The 22553-nt window shown below is 64.2% G+C and overlaps 1 protein-coding gene across 3 annotated transcripts; it reads right to left on the bottom strand.

Annotated features, from left to right (window-relative positions):
* Positions 1-2164: 2164 nt before the first annotated feature.
* Positions 2165-18330, bottom strand: TSPAN32 (tetraspanin 32). Of its 3 annotated transcripts, XM_082342766.1 has the most exons (9): positions 18236-18330; positions 17425-17539; positions 16510-16607; positions 12634-12708; positions 6775-6876; positions 6181-6267; positions 4621-4704; positions 4263-4333; positions 2365-3742 (listed from the first exon to the last, which is right to left on the bottom strand). In XM_082342766.1, exons 1-9 carry the CDS (start codon positions 18299-18301, stop codon positions 3451-3453), a joined length of 990 nt encoding a protein of 329 aa, XP_082198892.1. In that variant the 5' UTR covers positions 18302-18330; the 3' UTR covers positions 2365-3450. The 3 variants fall into 3 exon arrangements, 2 of the variants coding, with proteins under 2 accessions (XP_082198892.1, XP_082198891.1); XR_014231668.1 differs by lacking the exons at positions 17425-17539; positions 18236-18330 and adding an exon at positions 2165-2239 and having other exon boundaries at positions 3141-3742; positions 16510-17127; XM_082342765.1 differs by lacking the exons at positions 17425-17539; positions 18236-18330 and having other exon boundaries at positions 16510-17127.
* Positions 18331-22553: the final 4223 nt, after the last annotated feature.

Raw genomic sequence — 22553 nt, 5'->3', positions numbered from 1 at the left:
ATCTGGAGGAGACATGTCTGGTCACTTCGGTGAAAACTGCACCTGGCAGAGTGAGAGTAAACCCTGTGAACACACAAGTCCTCGCTGGGTCCAGTGGACACAAGCCTGTCCCCTCTGCAGTCTTGGTCACCTGTGCACAGGTGGAGGAAACCACGTTTGGGCGTCGGCTTTGCTTTCACCGGCACCCAGGCGGCGTGTTGGGCTGCTGGCTTTGAGCTAGGTGCAGAGCAGCGGAGGTGCCCTGGTGGCCACACAGCTTGGTCCTTGTGACCCGGGGACCCCGTGGCCCCAGTGGCTGCTGTGGAAGCTGAGATGGGGAATCTCAGCACCAGTCCCACACGGGCACACAGCCACACTCTTTGCAAGGACCTCGCCTCCCTTTGCGACTCAGCATTTGGCTTCCCTCTGGGCCAGGGAAGAAGTTGACTCCTGTCCGTGGGACAACGGGGTGACCTGAACCACCCATCCTGAAGTGGGTGTCATCTGTCCACGGGGTCGCGTAGCTGGGCAGGCCCAGCAGTTCTGCATCGCCCAGTGAGGCTGGGTGTCTGGACCCTTGTAAGGTTCTTGGAACCCCGTGGCGGGCAGGCAGCCTCTTCTCCAACCACCCCCGCGCTGCCCGGTGGCCTCGTGAAAAGCAGACAGAGGGTAGGAGTGGGAGCCGCCCGTGGTCCAGCCGCCGAGCCTCACCTGGACACCCCTACAGCCAGATGCTCGGTTTGTTACAGTAGCGTCCAACTCTGCACTGCAATGCAGTATCTTCATGGGAGACCAGCCTGCCATCTGTAGCAGGTTCACTGATTTTGGACCCTGTATCGGTCAGGATTCTCCAGAGAAACTGCACCAGCGGGATATCTGTCTCTATATCCATCCATCCATCCACCCATCCACCCACCCATCCACCTATCATCCATCTATTTACCTACCTACCTCTCTATAAAAAGAGATGATTATGAGGAATTGGCTCAGGTGGTCATGGGGGCTGGGAACGACCTGCCGTCTGCACACTGGCAGCCCAGGAAGGCCAGTTTGGTTTGGTCTCAGGTCTGGAGGCCTGAGACCCAGGGGAGAGGATGGTGTAAACCCCAGTCTGAGGGCAGGAGGAGGTGACAGGAGCTGTCCCAGCTCAAGGGGTGGGGCCAGAAAAGGGCACGTTCTCCCTCCCCTGCCTTGTGTTCTGTTCAGGCCTCGGGGACCAGATGGTGCCCTCCCACCTGCTCTCCTGCGTCCGCGATTCAATGCTGATCTCACCTGGAAACACCCCCCCGAGACTCCCCCAGAAGTAATGTCCCACTGGGCGCCCAGGGCCGGTCACGTTGACACAACCGTAGACATCATGGGCCCCTCCCTTGTGGGGGAGGGTAGCGACTGTTCCCCCTGGACTTGGGCCTCGTTCTGGATTTGGATTTTCTCCCCTGAATGCACCAGCACTTTCCTTATTTACTTACTTAAAGCCTTATTTGCTGTCCCGGTTCCTCACGTATCATTGTTTCTGGCCACGGACCTGACTTTACAGTCAAAGAAACAAGGCAATGGGAGGTGCCCATGGGCTTCCCAAGGGCCACCATGTACCCTGCTCCTCAAAGGAGGCGACCCTGAGGGATGGCGGCCTAGTCTTGGGCGTGGTTTAGGACCACGGCCGGGGGACAGTGCGGTGACACTGACGCTGTGTCCTGCAGGACACGCTAGGCAGCAGTGCCTTTTCCCCTGAATCAGGATGCATGGGGGGGGGGGAGGTAGGGGTGGGGGGCGGCACCCTTCCTGTGATTAGAACGACTGAGCCACTCACAAGCGTTTGCCTCTCGGCCCTGTTGGTCCCTGCTCTCCTGGTTTGGGCATTTTAGTAACCAACAGAGGAATGCTTTGAACAAAACAATAGCGTCCTTGAGTTGGAAGCTGGGTGGGGGGTTCCACCTGGCCCACTTGGGGCTCCTCTGCCACTGGGTTAAGAGGCCACGAAGGGGGCCACGGGGATGGCTGGGTGATCCTAGCAAGAGGAAACAAGGTGCTGCTACTGAGTGTGGGTGGGCTGAGGGGTTCCCCGCGTCTCTCCTCATCCTGCGCATCTGGTGATGAGAGTCGGTGGCAGAGGTGACCACAGGATGGAGACCTTCCTTCCCAGCTCCGTCCCCGACGAAGAGTGGCCTCACCCAGCAGGAGAAGCGCTCGGACCCATGGGAGGATGTGGACGGGGTGGAGGAGCGGGGAAGCCCGAAGGTCGGTCCCAGCCTCGCGGCCACTGCGGAAAGGAGCACCGTTTACAGCTCCCGGCAAAGCCCTTTCTCCTGCGGTGTCATGTACGTTTCTACAGAATTTAACTGCATTCCCTTTTCTTTCCACCACTGCTGTACACAGGAATTTAGCTGGTGCTTCTTTACAGTTTATTTTGTCTGATGAGAAGAACGGGACCAGGAGAGGCGCGCACATCCCCGGATGCCCTGGACAGTTATCAAATGCAGAACCATTGGACTTCTGGCACATTCCTTGGGGGCAAGGCCTGTGCGCCTTCAGCTGTAGGAGAGCTATTTGCTTTATCCTGGCTGAGCACCGTTTTGGTTTTGGAGGTGTAAGTGTGGGAAGAGAGTGTGTGTGTGTGTGTGTGTGTGTGTGTGTGTGTGTGTGTGTGTGATTGGAAACACAAGGGCTGGACTGCAGCGGGCATTGGTCACTTTGTCCCTTTTTGGTTGCCCATCACAGAGGGCTGCTTCTTACAGGGGAGGCACCCGACTTTGTTGGTTTTGTGGGGGGCAGGGCTGAGCTCCCTCTATGGAAGTTAAAAAGGCCCCACAGTCCCTTCTTCCTCGTCAGTTACGCTGGGGCCTCGGCCTAGGCTGGGCCAGTCTGGCGTCCCACCCAGGACTTTGGTTTTGAGCCAAGAATGCAAATCGTCAGGGACGGTTCATTAGAGAGAAATCACCAGCGGGGTAGTTGGATGGCCACGGGGAGAGGTCGTGGCAGGCGGGATTTCTCAAATGTATTCCCCGGAACCCGTGAACACAGTATCACTACAAATGTGATTTCTCTGTAGGGCAGGAAGTTTACCCGGGTGGCCCTCATCTACACATGTGAGCCTTTGAAAGCAGACTGTCCTCCAGCCTTGGGGACGGTCAGAGGAATTCCCAGCAGGAGAAGAAGCCCACCTGCCGTGCTGACTTGAGGATGGAGGGGAAGGGGTCTCGGGGAGCACAGCGGCCCCGCAGACAGCGGGCAAGGAAGGGACGTCAGTCCTACAGCCGCACAGAACCGAACTCTGGCAACAGCCTGACCCAGCCTGGAGTGGGTTCTCCCCAGAGCCTGCGGGCGGAGCCAAGCCCAGTTCAGCCCACCCTTGGGTTTGACCCTGTGAGACTCAAAGCAGAGCCCAGCCAAGTTGCCCTCTGCTTCCTCTGTCCTGACTCACCTCCCAGCCTGTTCCCAGAGTCTGCAAATGACCCCTGGTCCCCCGTCTGCTTACATGGAGGCAGCTTGTCTGGTGGGGTCCCCTCCCTCTCCATCCCACCGCCATGCGGAGGAAAATAGCTCATCCCCTCCTGGTAAGGAACGCGTGCGGGCCGAGGCCGGAGCGTCTCTGTTGCTCCTGTGTGCAGGCGGGTGGGTGTCCTGGAGCAGCGGAGGGTGACCCGAGTGACTGCTTGGACCCCGACGGCCCCTGAGAGCATCTGCTTCAGACGGGTGATGAGGGGCGGGCCCCTCCTGGCAGCGTCTGTAGAAGCAGGGCTCCTGGGGCTGGCAGCCACGGGCCCTGAGGGGCAGAGGGACCGTGAGGCCGTTGGAGGATGCAGAGGGGCCAGGCGGGATGCCTGGGCAGGGAGGGCGCCCGGGTGGCCAGGGCGGAGTGGCTGGGTCAGGGAGTGGAGGAGGTGGCGGGCAGGGATGCTGTGAGCGCTATGGGGTGGTGGGTGCTGCTCGGCTGCTGGGACCGGGTCCTCCCTGCTCCTTGCTCATGGGAGGTCCTGGCCGGGGGCCCCAGAAGCACCGTCTCTCGATGTTGGTGGAGTTGGCAGCTGTGAGGCCAGGTCTCGGCCAGGATGGGGGCCGCAGGGTGGAGTGCAAGCTGCCCCTCCCTCAGCGGGCCCAGCCTCCCCCAAAGCATCTCCTCTGGAGAACTGGCCTGGCCCGTGGTCCAGGGGTCCCACTCGCTGGGCAGAGGCAGAGATCTTGGGAGCGGGTGGGGGGGGGGGCGCGTGCTCTCTGCCTGCCCGCCTCCAGCTGCAGGGCTGTAGGACCCCTCTGGGGAGGTGGGGAGGGCCGGGCGGGCCTACCGTGGGCTCAGGGTGTATTTGCCCGAGCGGATGGCAGACCAGAGGAAGGCACTGAGCAACGTCGCGTACACCTGGGGGGAGGGGGAGGCACCTGCACCAGCAGCCCCAGGGGAGGGGGCTCATCGCCCCCCGAGGGGGTCACTGGGCTGTGCAGGGTTCCCAGCCGTCTAGGGAAGGGAATCAGGGAGGCTCTGTCACCCCGCAGGCCTGCTCCTCCCTGCTCCCTGCGCAGGGCAAGCCTTGCTGGTCCCCAAGACCCGCGATCGGACCTGGGGCTGCCCAGCCCTGCCCTTCCGTCTGAGGGGGGGGGGGCGCACAGGCAGGTGGGGGAGGGGCGGGGGTGGGGGGGAGAGGGTACCGTGGAGGCGAGGCCGAGGCTGATCAGGGCGGAGACGACGTTCCTGTGCAACCTCAGGAAGCTCCTGATCCCCTGCAGGCAGTCCTGCGCAGAGGGCAGCACGCGTGGGCCCCTGAGCGCCCCTCCCAGCCCAGGCCAAGGCGCCTCCGCCAAGGCCTGGAGCTGCAGCGCCCAGGACAAACGCTAGGGAGATGGAAAGTCGGGGTGCGGCACATCCCAGGGAAAACCGCCCCGAGCTCTGGGGACTGGTGTTGAAAACAGGCAAAAACAAGCAGGGTGGAGCCCACCTCTGCGGGGACCGTGAGGCCCCCGGGGTCCAGTGGGTGCCTTCCTCTGGGTGTCCCCTGAGCTGTCTGTGTTGGGCCCCCCCAAACCCCATCCAGGGTGGGACACAGAGCCTGGGTGAGGAGAGGACACTGGCTAACAGGGTGGGGCGTGGGGGTCTCTCCAGGACGTGGCATCCGCAGAGGCTCTCTGTCTCCAAGGAAACGGGAGGTGACGGTCTCAACTCCGAACCACTCTGATGGTGGCATTTGGTTTTGGGGAAGGACTTGGCATTTGGGGGCACGCTGGGGAAGGATGTGCAGTGGGACATGCAGGGTTTGGTTCTGAAGGCTGGGATGCCGGGAGAAAGGAGGCCGGCTTGGTGTCTGACTGTCCGTGCATCTGTCCATGAATTCCCTTGATCGGGTCTGGTCCCCCAGCGTGCTCCCACTTCCTCTTGGAAGGCAGCCCGGGGTCAGACCACCATCTAGGACAACGTCCCCGCCCTCCCGCCCCCTCCCCCAGGGGTCCCCACCCACAAGGCCTTTACAGTCTCCCCGTGGCCCCCACCACCCCAGGAGGTACAAGAAACCAGACTTGGCTCCCACTCTGCAGACGGGGACCTGAGGCCTCTCCCTGGGTGGCGTGAACAGGCCTCCCGACGCCCCCCTTCCCTGCACGCGGGACCCTCCTCTGCCCTCGCCCCTCCCAGCGCGAGAGCCCAGGGCGCTGTGCTGGCTCTGTCCCTGGCTGGGCCTCCAGCCATTCCATCCTCCTGTCTGTTTCTTGGAGGGTGGCCAGGAGCCTCTTGCCAGAGATAGGGGTGTTTGCTTCCCGGACAGCGGGGGAGGGGAGCCGAGGAGGCGGGGAGGGGGGAGGGGGGAGGCCGCCGTCGTCCGGAAGAAGAGCGTCCCTGCCTCTGTCTCTCCGTCACTGAAGCCCTCGTGGCCAGACTTTGGCCTAGGCTGACCCTCTGGGAAACGCCCTTCTGGCCTTCAGGGGCCCTCGGACACCTGCCCCCAGCCCAACGCAGGCAGAGCTGCCCCCCCGCCCCCCCGCCCTTCTAGAGGCTTCCGATGGGGGGCGGTCTCAGTGCCTGACACTGTGCCTGGCCACGGGGAGCCCCCAAGCTGGGAACTGTGTGAAGGGGTGAGGGAGTGATTGGGGCCTGGAGAGGACCCGGGCCCGCGTCGGTCATGTCCCCCCAGCCCAGCGCAGCCCCCAGGGTCGAGGCGTGGGAGTGGCCCTGCTCTGGGGCTGAGCCCCCCGGGGTCTCTGCAGGCCCTTCCCCCTCACCTGTCTGGCAGCCTCCTGCCCCCGACACAGGTCAGCCTCCGAGCCCTCCGGGAGGCTGAGGGGGGGGCTCTTACCACAGCACTGAAACTGCAGGGACAGAAGAGGGAGGCGGTTCGCTCTGAGAACCCCAGGATCCCTGTCGGACAGATGGGGAAACTGAGGCACGAAGGGCACCCCCCCTCCCCCCCCCGAGGCCAGGACCGGGGCTCAGGGCGAGGCGGCTGGCTCCGCAGGGGGTGCCGGCTTCCGAGCAGCCTGGCCAGCGGTCACCGGGGCCCCACCGAATGCTGTGCCGTCGCCATCCTGCAATTCTTCATCACTTTTGGACAAGGGGTCTTGCATTCTGCTCTGGGCCCCGCAAATTCTGGAAGTAGCTGGCCCTTCCAGGGCAGACAGAGGATGGGAGCTCTCTGTCCCCGCCCCCTCCCCCCAAGGGGCACTGATAACCTGTGTCCTGGGACCTCCTGCTCAGCACCTGGCCCCAGCCAGCTGGCTCTGGGGGGCTACCTCTGCCCATTTTCTAGATCACTTCCGCCTGGGGAGGCTGACCAGTCCAGGGCTGCCCAGGGAGGGGGCCTCCCCCACCATGCTCACCATGTCCTGGATGGCCACCAGCTCCTGCCGCCACATTCCCGACGAGCTCTTCACCGCCTGCTCGTACACCTGATCGTAGGCGTCCAACACGGCGTCCTCCACCTGTACCGAGAGCATCACGGGAAGGCCCCTGTGCTGGTGAAGCCCCTCCCCCGACAGAGCCCCCCGAAGGCGGGGCCTGGCCCTCGGGTGCTGAGTGATGTCCAACTGGCCCCCTCCTTCTCCTTCCACCGGGCAGAGCTCCCTGGAAGCGGAAACTGGGTCCCCTGGGTGGCCGGTCACAGGGGTCCCCATACTTCAGTTGTGGGGACCTCCCCCCAGGAATGGCCGTTAATGCCGCTCCTGCCCCTGGGGGGTCCTGCAGGATAAACCAGAGGCCCGAGCTTGGCCACCCGACCCCAGCTTTTGTCTTACAGTGGGAGGAAGCCCTGGCCGAAGTGTCCACCTGCTTCTGTTGATCTGGAAACAGGCAGTGGGGAGGGAAAGCCAACGGTGGGCCCTGGGGGGAGACGGCCAGGAGTGGCCTCGTGCCAGGAGCTCAGCTCCCCGGTGATGCTCCAGGTCTTTGCCCAGAACCATCGGTAGGTTCTAAAAAGCCCAGGCAGCTACCCAGAGCTGGCCAAGGGCACCCGGGGCAGACAAGGCCCCTTGGGGGCAGACGAAGGAGAAGGAGGGTAGCAACAGGGGCCTGGCCAGCTCTGCCTTCACACCTCACCCAGACTTCATTGCCTCTGCCCAGCCAAGCATCCCCTTCTGTGCCTTTTCTCGTGCTGCCCCCAGACCAAAATGCCCTCCCCTTGCCAAGTGATTTCATCAGAGACAAACTGGAATCTTGCCTCCTCCAGGAAGGCTTCTGTGACTGCACTGGGGTCGCTGGCCTCTGGCATGGGCAAGGTCTCTGAGCTCCCTTGCCCTCTGATGCCTCTTTTCCCACCTCAGAGACCCTGCGCCCTGCCTCCCTTCCCTTCCCATCCCCATGCTGTGCTGACAGCGGGGACAGGCTGACAGGTGCTCAGGGGTGCCCTGCTCTGGCCACTCACCCCCACCCTCCAGAAAGGAAGGGCGGCTTCCCCACTCCCAGCCTGGAGGACTTGGGGGCAGGTGGGCAGGGGACGGTCTCGCCCAGTGCTGTCCAGTAGGAACCAGACCAGTTTCCACCCTGAACATCGCTCCAGGGCTCATTAACCCTCCCGGCTGAGACCTTGCCCCCAGAGTCAGCCAGCTGCTTTGTTCCCCACCCAGTGGGAGGTGGGCAGCGTCCTGGGCTGGGGGCCAGGCGCCAGGCCGGCCACCACTGCAGGAGGCCTGGCTAGGGGCCCTCCCTTGGCCTTCGTTTCCTCAAGTGACGTGGGGGTGCAGACCTGCCAGGCTGTACTGTCCTTGTGGGAGGGGGTCCTGGTGAGGCCTGGGGGGCTAGCAGAGCGGGCCTGGGGTCGGTGGTGCAGGAGGCCGGGACAAGGAGGCCAGCTCAGACCACCACCCCCAATGCCCACGAGGGCCCAGGGAGGCCCCGTCCCCTCTGGAGGTGTTCTTGCTGAAACATGAGCGGGAGGAACAGACCCGCTGGTGGCTGAGCTGCGTGTCTCTCCCCGTGACCCCTGCAGTGGGGCGCGAGTTTCTCCTTCAGCTGAAGAAGCGGATCTGGCAAAGCCACGCCCCTGCCCAAGACCCCTGGGCCTGGCATCAGGGGGCCAGGCTGACTCTCCGGAGGCCTGGGTGGTGCTCTACTGTCTGCCCCGCCCCCGTCACCAGGTTCAGGGGCTGTGTTTCTCCAGGAGAAAACCAGGGGTGAGCTGGGAGGTCTCAGAGGCCCTTGGGCCCTGATACCTGGGTGCTCCCTGCCAGGGTGCCCCGATCTTTAAGCCCCATCTTCCAGGGCTCCAGGGGGCACCCCTCAGGACGGGGGTTCCTGGGCTGCTGAATACAAACCAGGTGCCTGGGGCGTCCCCGCCAGCCCAGCTCCCCACCCTGCCATCGACCTCTGCCTCCCCATCGTCTGCTAAACCTGCGGGGGGGTGGTGGGGGGGAATAGCTGGGGAGGGGGTGGCCCGTGGGAGCTGCAGGTGGTCTGCAGACCAGGGCCTTGTGCCCCAGGGCTGGTTCTGGTGGCCGCTGGACTATGGGGGAGGGGAGTGGCCTCGAGGGGCGGGGCCCAGACCTGGGAGCCAGCGGACAGACGGCCTTCCTCTGGGGCTCCCCGCTCTGGGGCTCCCCGCTCTGCTGTACTTAATCCGGGCATGAATTATTCAGTGGAGTCGGGCAATTCATTGCCCCGCAGCCCGTCTGGGGACAGAGCGCTGTGGCAGAGCGGCTCTCAGGCTCCCGCAGGAACGTAATTAACAGCCCTCATGCTCTGTATTCATAGTCCCTGCATTGCCGGCCCTCCCAGCTTCAGGGCGCCTACCAGGGCCCCCAGGGAGTGAGCGCCCGGGGTGGGGGGAGGGAGTGGCGGGGGAAGCGGGGAGGGTGCCCCCCCCCAGGGTCTGCGGCCTGGCTTCTGGGCCACCAGAAGTCGTGGCCGGTCCCGTCCTCTCCTTGTCCTCAGGTTTCCCATTTGTAGGGTTGCACTAGATGGGCCATCTTGACCCCGTGTTTCAGGATATCTTAGGGGGTCACTCAGGGGAGGTGCAGGGGGAGAAATGGGGGTGAACAGATCCCCCGGAGCAAACAGCTTGGCCCTTTGTGCTTCTCTGCTCCCTGGGCCTCCAGGAGGACCTCGTGGAAGGAAGGAGTGGGGCTGGGATCTGTCTGGCCCAGGTTGGCCCTGATGCCAAGGCACCTGCCTAGGTTCCCGGGTTGGGGGGCACAGGACGGGTGGCTCGTCCCGCCCCTGCTGCTTGGGGCCCGTGCCCTGGCCAGCGCCCGGCTCTGCACTGGCCCCAGTGATGGAGGACAGACCCGGCCTCAGGGGGTGCAGGTGGGTCCCACTGGTTCATTCCCACCACTCAGCAGCCCCCTCATCGGGGTTCTCACACTCCTTTTACAGATGAGGAAACCGAGGCCCAGGAAGGCTACCTGATCCCCAGGGCACCGGGTGAGAGGCTGACCCCAGGCTTTGAAGCCAGAGCTGCCCCACCCAGGCCTCCTCTGGGCCCACGTGGGCCCGGACACGGAGGAAGCCCCAACCCCGACTGGGGTCAGGCAGGACCCCGAGAGCTGGACCCTGAAGGCCAGCTGGAGCGCGGACCAGACAGGAAGATTTCTGTCGGGTATGGCGGCAGGGGTTGGGACAGGGAAGAGGCCCAGCTGGGAGCCATCCGCTTTTGCCCCCTCCCCTTCCCGGAGCGCGGACCCCAGCCAGATTATGGCCTGTGGCCCCTGCATGGCCCCTCCCCTGCAGAAGTGCAAATCCTGGGCTCAGAGCTGTAAACACACAGTGTCAGAGCAGAAAGGATGGGCTGCAGCCGCCCCCCCAGGAGAGGTGCACGGGGAGCCCAGGGCACCCTGGCAGCTGTCTTGGCTGAGACCACCCATGAGGTGACCCAGACCTAGCACGGGCTTCTCGGTGGATGGGAAATGTGAGGCCAAAACACCAGCCGGGCCCAGCGCTCCCTGGTCACCGAGAACCGAGGCTGCCTTGCCAGGCTCCGACCCCTCCAGAGCCAGAGGAAATGCCCTTTTTCCATCTGGCATTCCATCTGGGTGACCCCAGATGATGCCAAGGTGGTGGTGAACAGTTTGGGGTGACCCTTGGGCAGGGAAGGGTAAAAAGGCATTGAGTCAGGGCGAAGAGCCTTGGATGGTGGACCCCTCCTGCCCTGCCTCTGCCAGGGTGATCTTGCCCTCCCCCACACCCCCGTGGGCCTGAGTCCCTCCATCTGCAGACCAAGGGGATGGCCACCACCCTGGAAGGTCTGGTGACGGCCTCATCAACTCCAAGGAGCACTGGGGCGGGCAGAGGGCAGGGGGGAGAAACTAGGCCCATTACTGCAGGTAAGACCAGAGTGGGTAATCACACACCTAAAAGCACACAGCACGAGCTCGGCCTCCTACCTGGCTGCTCTCTGCATCTTGCGTGAACATCTGGGGGGGCCTGGGCAACAAGGGGGTCGGGGCCGCTGGGACTCCTGATACACAGGCAAAAAATCATTGCTGGTCACCTGCTTGCACAGGGTTTTGCCCAGAAACTGGGTATACTCCAGCTGGACTGGCTTTGGTTTCCCTGGGCTGGTCCTTACAGAGTGCATGGGGAAACTGAGTCCCAGTGAGAGGAGAAAGGATTGATCCGGGTCTCAGAGAGTCCAGCCGGATGGGGCCTGTGGGGCTGGACTCTCCCGTCCCTCTCTGTGGCCCTGCCCGCTGGCCCCGCAGCTTCTTGGGGGGCTGCCTCGGGGTCTCGCCTGGGGCTGGGCTCTCACAGGTGAAGGCTGGGGCCTGAGTTCTGCTGCCTGGGTCGTGTCCATTGCTGCGGACGGGGGGAGGCTGCTTCCCGGCCCCTCTGCAGGCTGTGGCCTCTCAGCCGGGGAGCAGCAGGGGCCTGAGGCCTGGGGCAGATGCTGAGAAGCAGATGGGGGCGGGGGGGGGGGCTGGCGCTAGAGGGCCCTTTGGGAAGGGCGCCCCGGGAGCTGCCCTGCAGGCTCGCAGCTCAGCTGCGGAGAGAAGTCTGATCCTGTCGGGGGGCCATGGGCACAGGGTGCTGGAGGGCAGTGGCGTTGGCCAGCCTTGCTCTGTGCCCTGGCCTGGTACTGGCCAACTGGAGCCACCGGTGTCCCCTCCTCAGCCAACTGTGGACCCTCCTGGCCCCCACTAGTCCCCGGGCCCTACACGTGAGCCCGTCTGGGGTCACTGCCCCTCTCTCTGAGCCTCTTGGGCACCCATTTCCTCTGCCCGGCCAGAGGGGGTCTGGCCTTGACCCCCAGCCCTGGTCTGGGAGGGGTCAGCTCTGCTCATGAACTTGGCCAGCCCCATTTCCCAGGCAGGCTCTCAGCTCCCTCTCAGGACCCAGAGTTCAGACAGAATTTCTGGAGGGCCAGGCTGCCCCAGCCCCCTGTGTCCCTTGGGAGCGGTCCCTCCCAAGCTGTGGTCCTGCCCTGCTCCCTGGGGTCAGCGCCCACCCGAGACCCGTGGCCTGCAGTCTTCGAGCCCTGCTCTCTGGGGGCCGGGGCCCTGCGTGACCGTGTTATCCCAGAGCTGGGGCCTCCCTGCCTCCCAGCCCTGAGCCGCCCCGGAGCCCAGCTGAACCAGCGGCACCCAGAGGACAGAGGGATGGATGAACGGACGAAGGAAGGAAGAAACAAAGGAGCCCCCTGCTATGGGGACCCACACCCACCATTACCACGGTCACCACCGACATGCACGTCCCTGGGAAAAGCCCACAGTGAACATGGAAGGAGTAGGGTCACCTGGAGAGTGCCACCTCCAGGCAGCTCGAGTCCGGGACTGCAGCGCCGCTGTCGTCCTGCGGATGAGGCCTGGCCATCCCCTCCACTGTCCTGCAGCGCCCACGCCCGGACAAGCCTCTCCCTGCCTGGCCCGACCCCCGTCAGGAGAGCAGCCCCCAGTGCATTTTCTGGAACCGACCCCCACTAATCAATCCCTCAGGCCAGCTGGGGGGCCTCCCTCCAACCCCCCAGGTCCCATCTTCTGGGCCCAGGGGGGCCTTAGTGAGAAGGGGGTGTCCGAGACCTGTACCTGCTTCCCCTCCTTCTCTGGGGATCTGCTGTCCCCAGCCCAGGAGAGGACCGGCCCTCTGGTCTCTGCATCCCCACCTCACCCCCAGGCAGAGAATGTCCCCAGAGTGGTCCCTCCACACCCGCCCTGTCTCTCCTGGTGACTGGCAGGTGAGAGGAAGCACGGAACCGACTTTCTCATACCTGAGGGACCCTCCCCTGCAGGATGGGGGCGGGCTGGGGTGCTCACCTGCGTGGGGTTGTGGAACCTCCAGAAGGCCACCTGCACCAGGGTGCAGAACACCAGGGCAAAGCACAGGAAGGCCTGGGGCAGAGGAGGACCGTTAGTCCGGGCGCCATGGTGGTGGCCTGGCAGCTCCCCACTGCCCAAGGGGGAGACCTTGGGCGGCAGGCACACTGGTCCCCATCCCTTCTTTTGGCCCTTCTCGGGAGACCCCCTCTTGCTGGTTTTGGCTCCCGAGGGCCTTGATAGCAGTGCCACAGCCCCTGCCCCAGGGACGCAGGCAGGCAGTAGCTGGGATCAGGGAGACCCCTGCCCTCTGCGGCTGCTGCCAGGAAGGGCACTGACCCTGGGCAGGGCACTGACCCCGGAAGGGCCAGGCAGGGCCTTCCCGAGCCTGAGATTCAGATCCCGGAGAAGAAACGAACCCCTTTTAAGTCTGGGCAGGAGGGGTGGCTCAGGGGCTGCCGGCTCCCCTTGGACAGGGAGGGCCTCTTGGAGAAGGGACTGCTGGTTTTGTTTTGTTTTCCGAAACATGCCTCCCAGGGGTTCAGAGTCGGCGTTCCGACCGAGAGCGTGGCCAGGAGGACACCCCGAGACGGGGTGACTCCTGCGGAGAAGCCCCACCCCCTTCTTCCCACCCTGCTCTGTCCCCGTGGCCCAGCCGACCCCGTCTCCACCTCCTGCCACCCCCTGGGCCCCAGGGCTTTGGTGGCGCGTCTGTCTCTCACGGGGGTTGTGAAGCTGATGAACTTTACGGCCCCTCCTCCCAAAATGCACACATGCCCCCAAAGCTCTTTTGTGGGTCGTTTCAGAGGGTCATCCCAGACAACGAACCCTGGCCCACGTGCTGCCTTGGGGACATCCCCCCACCCATAGTCTGACTTGTCACTTTGTGCCGGTGACCCTCTGATTCGGGTCTCGGGCTGAGGCTCCTTCTGGAGCCCTGGACAGTCAATCCGCCTGCTGACCACACGGCCCAGGGGTCCGGAGGCCTGGTGTCACCGCCCCACCTCAGTCACCCCGGACTGTCCGTGGCCAGGGGCAGGCTGTGGCCAGGCTCTCCCAACCTAGGGGCCGCACTCAGGGTGGCACCTGGAATGGAATGGAGGGACACCCCAGATGCAGATGGACACGTACACTGCCCGGGCTGGATGGGGTTGAAGAAGCCGTCTACACGGGGGTAGGGGGTGCCCACCAGGCTCCAGGAAAGAGTGGGTCACCCCCCCAGCGCCCAGACTCAGTGCAGGCACGGGGACCTCCGGCTCTTCTCAGGGGCGGGCGGTCCACCGGCCTTCACCCCATGTTCCCTCCTGCCTGCCCAGGGGTCTGCAAGGCCTCAGTCTCGGGACAGCCCTGAGATGCCGCCGCCTCCTCCTCCTCCCTCTCCCTCCTCCCCCCTCTTCCCCCCGGGCTGGCCGAGGGCCGCCTTCCCCATCTGGAAGCCATCGCTCAGCATTGCCTAGCAGGCTGGAGGCCCAGAGCCAGCTCAGGGGACCAGCATTTTCCAGGAACCGGCTCATTCCTCGGGAAAGCCAGCACCTCTCCCTGCCCTCCCGCCGGCCAGCCTGCCTGCACGGAGGGTCCTGGGCCCTGGCTCCCCTGGCCCTCTGCGGGGCTGAGGCGCTGGGGGCGGCCGGGCCCAATCCCCACCGATTTCTTTCTCCCGATTCTAAACAAAAACACATAAATAAATCAAAATGGCTTCCTCGGCGCTGCTGCCAGCCCTGCTCTGAGCCTGCGAGCCTCTCATTTCCTGTGTGTGAGGCTGGTCCGGGAGGAGGCTGGGGGCGGGGGCAGGAAGCGGCGGGGGAGCGTCGGGATGGGAAAGATCTCCGCTCCCTGGCCCTCCACGTGGGCTCACACACGCCAGACACGCCAGAAACATGCCAGACACAGCACGCACACTGAGATGCACACACACGGCCGTGGCTCAGCCGGGCAGTAGGGGAGTGGGGTCTCCCAGACCCCGCGGGGCTGTGCTGGGCTTGCCATCCAGGCTGGGGGCCCAGGGCGGGAGGTTGGGGTGCAGCAGGCGGGCGGCCGTGGGGCCCGACCCAAGTAACGGGGAGGGATGCGGAACCGAGACCCTGGTGCTCCCCGCCCCCTGCCCCCAGATCAGGGTGCAGAGCTGGGGCTGCCGGGAGCTGGGGAAGGCCGCGGTGACCGGCTGGGCCAAGAACGGGCGAGAGAGGAACCTTGGGAACAGGAGCCTTTGGCATCTTCCCGCCTGGGCTCTGAGCCCAGCACCATGGCGCCCCCTGGTGGCCAATGCTGTATCTTCGGCGCTGGCCTCTCCGGTCCGCCCTCTCCAGGACCCCTGGGTCTGGCCCCGCCAGCAGCCTTGACCTCCAGCCCTGAGCCCCTCTGGCAAGCCCCACGCCTCAGGGCTCCCCTTTGGGAGGACAGTGCACCTGCCTGGTCAGCTGCCATTGGGGCCTCCTTCCCTCCCCCCATCCCCCAGCCAGACTGCACAGGCCCGGGTCTTAGTGCGCCCACACTGCACTGCCCTGCCCACGCTCCTGCGGGGTCCTGGTTAGGGCTCAAGCTGCCGGACGCCCCTCTACTTCCCAAGCACACCCAGGGCCGGGGCCCGGCTCCAGGAGGTGACTCTGTCCCTGCCCTTGGAGATGTTTACAACCCAGGAGTCATTCCACCAACATTTGCTGACACAGACTGGGCCGAGAGCCCCGCCAGCCCTGGGGACCCAGAAGGCTGCCCTCAGGGAGCCCAGGGTTGCCGGCCTCAGAGGGCACCCTGGGAAACAGCCCCGGCATGAACTCCCAGGGGTTGTCAGCCCCACAAACCACTCCCAGGGGAGGGGTGGGTTTGCAGGACAGAGGGCTGGGGGCAGGGAAGTGGGGGGCCAGAGGGACCCGTGGAGGCACAGGGAGGCTGGACTTGGTCTCACGCGCCTCGGGGAGCCTGAGAAGGCTCTGGGGGGTGGTGTGCATCAGGTGTCAGCACAGGGCACCAGCCAGGAGCCGAGGCCCCAGTTCAGGTGAGAGGAGGGGCTTGAGCCCAGAGCGGGCAGGCCCGTGGTCCCTGGGGAGACAGGGCTGGCAGGTGGGACAGCAAGACAGGCCGGTGGGGACCAAGATAGGGCCACATGGAGGGACAGGTGTGGGGGCAACAGAGGGCCGCTGCTGTGGGGCGAGGTCAGAGACTTGTGGGACCGTGAGGGGTGGGGAGACCCCACCGCTGGTCGCTGCAAAGGAGGGTGTGCCGCTCAGGAGGAGCCCGGGCTGCAGGCCGCCTCGGGGCCACTGCCCAGTCCCGACCTACAGGTGATCGACTGGGCCTGGCCTCCTGGTAAGGGGATGGAATTCACCCAAACCACGTACGCAGAGACTCCAGTGTCACAGAATCAGACCCTCCCTGGGCCTTTGAACCAGTGCCCAGGCCTGGGAGGGTCAGCTCTGCCTTTCAAGGCCCCCATGGATGATGGGGGTGAGATAGGCACCTGGTGGAGGGGGTCCTGGCTGTCCGGGTGGAGGGGCCCTGGCTGTCCCGGGTGGAGGGGCCCTGGCTGTCCCGGGTGGAGGGGCCCTGGCTGTCCCGGGTGGAGGGGCCCTGGCTGTCCCGGGTGGAGGGGCCCTGGCTGTCCCGGGTGGAGGGGCCCTGGCTGTCCCGGGTGGAGGGGTCCTGGCTGTCCCGGGTGGAGGGATCCTGGCTGTCCCGGGTGGAGGAGTCCTGGCTGTCCCGGGTGGAGGGGTCCTGGCTGTCCTGGGTGGAGGGGTCCTGGCTGTCCCGGGTGGAGGGGTCCTGGCTGGCCCACATCCCTGGAGCCTCAGTTTCCGTCGGGACACAGGGGAGAGGCAGGCTCCGTGGGCTCACAGCCCTGGCAGATCCCATCTGGGGGAGCTGGGGACACAGGGAACTCACCCCAGCCATGAGGCCCCCCGCCTCTCTCACAGTGGCTGCAGCACTCAGCACAGCCCCCAGGGTCAGGAGCCCGGCCAGGATGATCCCTGCGGAGAAGGCTGAGAGTGGAGAGAGAGGGGTGTCAGGGTGCCCAGGGCAGGGGTCCCATGTGCACAGAGCCAAGGTCTGAAATCCAACCTGAGAGTCAACTTGGGGTGCTGGACTTCGGGGAGCTCTGAATGGGCCTTGTCTGGTCAGGCAGGGGTGTACCTCCCACCACCCACCCGCCTCCATGCGGCCCTGCCCCTCCCTCCTTGCTTCCTGTCTGCCCTGTCCCCCCATCCCCGGGGCTATCTCAGAACCCACACCCCTGCCCCCAGGCCCTGCTGACAGGTGGCTGTAATCTTATCAGTCCAGGCCCGGCCCCAGGCTTCCTGCTCTAGGGAGTCTGGGGTTCAGGGCTCAGGGTAAAAACATGGGGCCTGCGGCCACCAGGAGGCCTGGGGTTGGGACCACGAGCCCCAATCCCCTGAGCCTCGGCTTGCCCCACAGCCGCCCTCCTCGGCCTCCAGTACTCTCTCCGGAGGCCAAGCCCCCCGGGGGGCAGGGTAGGGGGGGACAGGATGCCATCTCTGTGACGCTCAAGGCCTCATCATGGGTGAGCACCCGTTCCTGGACACAGAGGACAGGGTCCGGATACCACCCGACACACCCACGCTGGCCCCAGGGTCCCAGGGCGGGAGACCTGGGCAGATTCCAGGCTCTGCCCAGTGGAGCTGGGACTTCCAGGTGGCCCTTTCTGCCTCTGACCCCACTGCCTGCCCCAGCCCGGCTCCACTCGGGAGACCTCACGCCAGCCTGGGGCTCCTCCCCAGCCACCTGTGCTCCTGAAGCCCCCTCCCCAACAGTGGCTGCCCCGCCCAGAGCCTCGCTTACCCCAGAGGTGCAAAACTTCGTAGGGGGTCCTCTCTGAGGACGCGTGGCCGATGACAGCAAAGTGGGGTCCGAAGTAGGTGAGCACTGCCGTGGTGGCCATAGCGAGGCCCAGTAGCTGGGGGTGGGGCAGAGCCAGCGTGTGGGGCAGGGCTGGGCACTGACCCGTCCCCCCTGCCAGCCTTCCTCAGCTTCCGGATCTCACAGGAGACAGGCTCGGCTGCGGGGCCTCTGGGTGTTTCTGGGGGTGGTCTCAGGGAGACCTTTGCCCCAGAAACTCCCCGACACAGACACCCACCCCCCCGCACACACAGATACACTCACACTCACACAAGACACCCAGTACACACACCCACACTCACATTCCCCCCTCCCCTGCCACACGCACACCTGCTGTCCATCTTCTCCAAGGGCCTGGAACCTTGCATCATTCCGTTTGCGGAGCAGGGAACGGACCCACCCCAGCCCTTCTCAGCCTGCCTCTCTCCCCCGGCCACGAGAGCACCTTCCAGAGCGGGAGGCCAGCCCCCGCCCCGCTCCCCCAGGGAAAGCCCCTCCGAGCCCGGTTCACCAGCCACCCGAGGCCCTCAGGCCTTCTCTTGGGCCCGTGCCACCCGGCAGGACAGGCAATGCCCACGGGGCATCCTTCGGCTGCCAGGACTCTGCCGCCAGAACCCCAGGTGCATGTCCACCGGGGCTGCAGGGCTGGTGTGGTCGGGGCGGGGACCACAGTTCCAGAGGTCCAGGAACGCGGCTCAGCAACCCCCCCCCCCCCCCCCCCCCGCCTCCTGCCCCTGCCCAGCCTGCCTGTTACCAAGACAAAGAGGCTGGTGACCAGCATCTGGCATTTGGCCACCCTGACTCGACTCCAAGGCCCCATGGAGGTCTCCTCTGCTCTCCTCTCCTCTCCTCTGCTCTCCCCTCCCCTCCTCTTCCTTCCCCTCCCCTCCCATTGTGGTTTCCAACTGGGCGGGGGCCTCAGACCGCAGCTGCCCGCCCAGGAGCTGGGTTACGTTGGTCGCCCGTCTGTCTGTTTGCCAGCACACCAGGAACTGAGCCTCTGGGGACCCCAGAAGAAGGGCAGGCAGGAAGGCGGGGGGTGGCGAGGCCAGCTTCTGCCCCCCTGCTGCCCCCGCCCCTGGCCCAAGACCCCAGGATGCTTGCAGATAAACAAGGCCTCTCCGAGGGGGTGCTCCTGGCGTGGCTGCAGAGGACCCTGGGTGGAGGTGGGCAAGTGGGAGAGGGCACGTGGGCGGGGGTGACAGAGCTTCCTGTCTCTGGAGTGTGCGAGCAGAGGCTGCACCCCCCGTTAAGTCCTGCCTGGGGCCATCGTCCTTGGAGGACTTGGGGAGAGAGGGTCTGATCCGGACGTCCTTACTGAAGCATTGTCTTACGAAACATCTTTTGAAATGTTCTGTGACATCAAAAGTTTTGAAAAAGCAACTTGATTTTTGATGCCTCAGCGGCACAAATGAGTAATTTAGGGCCGAGCCATCTGGAGGGCGCGGGGGGTTGGGGGGTGCTGGGGCCCTCACCGGTACTCACACCGAGGCTTTGTCAAAACCTGAATCCGCAATCAAACTAAGCCACGTGAACCCGGGGATGGGGCACGGCTGCAAACTCAAATGAACGTGGGGCTGTGCTACCTGGACCACTGGGCCCAGCGTGGGCCTGGAGGGGACACACGGTGAAGGCACTCGTTGGGTCCCGCCTAGGCCAGCTGGAACCACTAGGGCCCCTGCTGAGGTCCTCCAGGGCTGGCCACCTGTGCACGGCTCACCTCTCATGCTGGAGTTTCCCCCCTTCGGTGTCTCGTAATGCAGGTCCTCTGGACACTGGGGGACCTCAGCCGGGGAGGATGAGTGCCCCAGATAGCCGTGGGCGTGGTGATGCCTTGGCCTTCTAGAAACCAGCAGAATGGGGCTGTGTGCTGGCTGTCAGCTCCGCCACCTCCTTCCTCTCCTTGCCCAGAGCAGGGGCCAGCCAGGACCCCTCATCTATCCCAGTGCCCCCCGTGTGCCCCCTGGCCCCCAGGAATCCCTGCCCTGGGTCTGCAGGGGCAGGAAGGGGTCCCCGATGTCACCACGTGTGGGTCGCTCCGGTGGAGCCCAGGTGTGGCCCAAGGGGGCGCAGCGAGTGTGAGAGTCTGGGATCCAGGGGCAGCAGGGCCGTGGGCTGGGGAGCTGGCCACCTGGACCCTCCGTCCCGCAGAGGTGAGCCACAGGCCACTATGCCTGCCTCACTTCTGGCACTGTCTTTCTCTGACTTTGGGGAAAATCTTTTGGAGCAGGGCCAGGCCTGGCTTCTTGACCTAGCCCTGTGGAGCACCTACCCTGTGCCAGGCACCTGGCACAGATGACCTCGCTGTGTTTTCCCAAAGTGGCACCAGACCCCTCTGCGGGCAGGAAATGAGGCTTCCTTGGTGACTGGCCTTGTGGACTGAGCCCGGGTCAGACCCCCTAAAGACCAGGCTTCTGACCGCGGCGCCCTTGCCCCGTGCCCACCGCCTGGGCAGGGAGCCTGGCCTATGTGGGGCGCCATCCACACTTGCCCCAGGGAACCCCTTTCCGTGGCTGAACCTCACCTTCCCACTTCGACAGCCTGTCTGCGAGAGGAAGTGGCATCTGGAGGGGAAGCCGCTGGCCCTGCCCGGCTGCCTGACCCTCAGCCACTCGCCCATCCCCCCTGGCACCCAGGGTGGCCACCCCCTCGTGAGGGCAGAGCTGCCCAAAGGGGGCCCGAAGCGGCAGCTTCTGTCCGGAGGAGCTGGGCCGGGGACAGACCCCCACCCCGCACGGACCCCATGCTGAGGGCCAGGCCCCGCTGTGGGCCGCCTAGGCTGCCTCCTGTCTCTGTGTCCACGGAAGACGTGTGCGCACGTGTGTGCCTGTGCATTTGTGTGCACCCACGTGTGTTTGTGTAGCGTTCGTTGCTGGCCAGTGACCTCCTTTTTCTCCCTCTTCTCCGCCCTCATTTAATAATTACTTGGTTAATAGAAAACTGTTTTGTCAGGGGAACCAACTGACAGAGCTCCCAGTGGCCAAAGCTGGGACGGTTTGAGCAACAGAATAAATAACATATTGGATGACAACCCGCGATAGTAAGCCAACATCCATGAATCCATGCCGGTCCAAAGAAAGGATTGAATAGACCACTGGGGGAGGAAAGAAATCGTCCGTGCAGAAGAATGCCAAATAATGTGTGCGGATCCTCCCCCGTCAGGGGTGGGGTCCTCACTCCCAGCCGCCAGATGCGGCCGCACGTAGCAGCCTCCTTCTGGCCCCCCTTCCGGTTCCGGCAAGCACACCTCAGCCAGGTGAGCGCGGACAGCATCGCAGAGATAAGCCGTGCTGAGGGTGTGTGCCCTGATGGGGTGGGATGGGTGGGCCCTTCACCCCTGGGGTCTTCCTGCCCAAACCCACAGCCCTAGTCTAATCGTGACACAAACACCAGACAAACCCCGTCAGAGGGCCGTCCTGCTGTACACCCGGCAGTCCTCCTTGACACTGTCAAGGTCATCAAAACTGTCACAGCCCAGGGGCTTCCCTGGTGGCACAGTGGTTAAGAACCCGCTTGCCAATGCAGGGGACACGGGTTCGAGCCCTGGTCCGGGAAGATCCCACATGCCACGGAGCAACTAAGCCCGTGTGCCACAACTACTGAGCCTGAGCTCTAGAGCCCGCGTGCCACAGCTACTGAAGCCTGTGCACCTAGAGCCTGTGCTCCACAACAAGAGAAGCCACCGCAATGAGAAGCCCGCTCACTGCAACTAGAGAAAGCCCACGCACAGCAACAAAGACCCAAGGCAACCAAAAATAAATAATAAATTAATTAATTTAAAAAACCCAAAAAAACAAAAAAACAAAAAAAACAAACTGTCACAGCCCAGAGGAGGCGAAGGAGACGTGATGACCAGATGTGTGTGCGATCCTGGATGGGGTCCCAGAACAGAAAAAGCGAAGCAGGTACAGACTAAAGAAACCTGAATAAAGTATGAGCTTCAGTCAATAATAATGGATCCATATTAATTGAATCGTTGTGACAAATGTCCCACACTCACGTCAGACGTTGATATTAGGGGACACTGTGGGTCGGGTAGTATAGGTGAACTCGCTGTACTATCTTTGCAACTCTCTTCTGTAAATCCCAAAATGTTCTCAGATGAGTTTTATTTAAAAACATGGTTTTGGCTGCCACCCCAGTGTCACGGCACAGAGGGCGCAGGCAGTATGGTGTTGCCTCTGCCCGTCTACTCACTGGGTCGTGAACTCTTGGCCCCATGCTTGTCCGAGCTCCACTCCATTAACTGCTTGTCTCCAAGATGTTCACTTACTCAGTGATGTCACCTGTCCCCTGCCCACCTGCCCACCTGCCCACCTGCCCCCTGCTCTCCTGCCCACCTGCTCCTTCCCCCACCCACCCTTCGTTCACTCTTCACTTGCTCCCTTGCTCCAGCCTGCTCTCTGCCGGCCACCTCAGTTCACCTGGGCAGTGACCTCTGGGGATCCGGGAGCGGGTGTTGGCGCTCAGGCGAGCCCCTCCTACAGCGAGGCTAGTTCCCCCGGGCTAGGAGGTGGCAGCCTCCGCCCTGCTTCCTAACAGCCACCCAGAGGGAGGCCAGGGACAGGTCCCCCCTTCTCTTCCATCAGAGGAGACCCTGCAGGCCTCACGGGGGCGGTGACACGGCCCCTCCCAGCCAGGGAGGAGCGCCTGGGCCGCCAGTGAGCGCATCACCACACCGCAGCCCTTTGGGTGGGGCTCTGCCGGCTGGGTCACCCTCCTCAGGTGGGGCTCAGGGCCGGGAGGAGACCCTGAGTTCAGTCTCTGGCTTCCTCTCTGCCCTTTGCCCTGATTCTGACATTGTCCCAGCCGCCCAGACATGTCCGCCCTGGGCAGCGTCTCCTGAGCCCTGGGCGAGTGGGGAGGTTTCTCTTCCCAGTTGTCTTATGTCTGGTCAACTGTGTGAGCTCTGGTGTTCTTGACCAGCTTTTCCGTCCACAGGACATCATGCTGGTCCATTGCCTTGACGACATCATGCTGGTTGGGCCCGGTGAGCAGGAAGTGGCGATTATTCAGACACCGTGTTACCACAGCCATGCCGGAGATGGGAAACCAATCCCACAGAACTGGGC

This window comes from Balaenoptera borealis (genome assembly GCF_965194805.1).
Source record: "Balaenoptera borealis genome assembly, chromosome: 11".
NCBI lineage: Eukaryota > Metazoa > Chordata > Mammalia > Artiodactyla > Balaenopteridae > Balaenoptera > Balaenoptera borealis.
The sequence above is the reverse complement of the archived record's forward strand: the minus strand, read 5'-3'. Positions and strand labels throughout refer to the sequence as shown.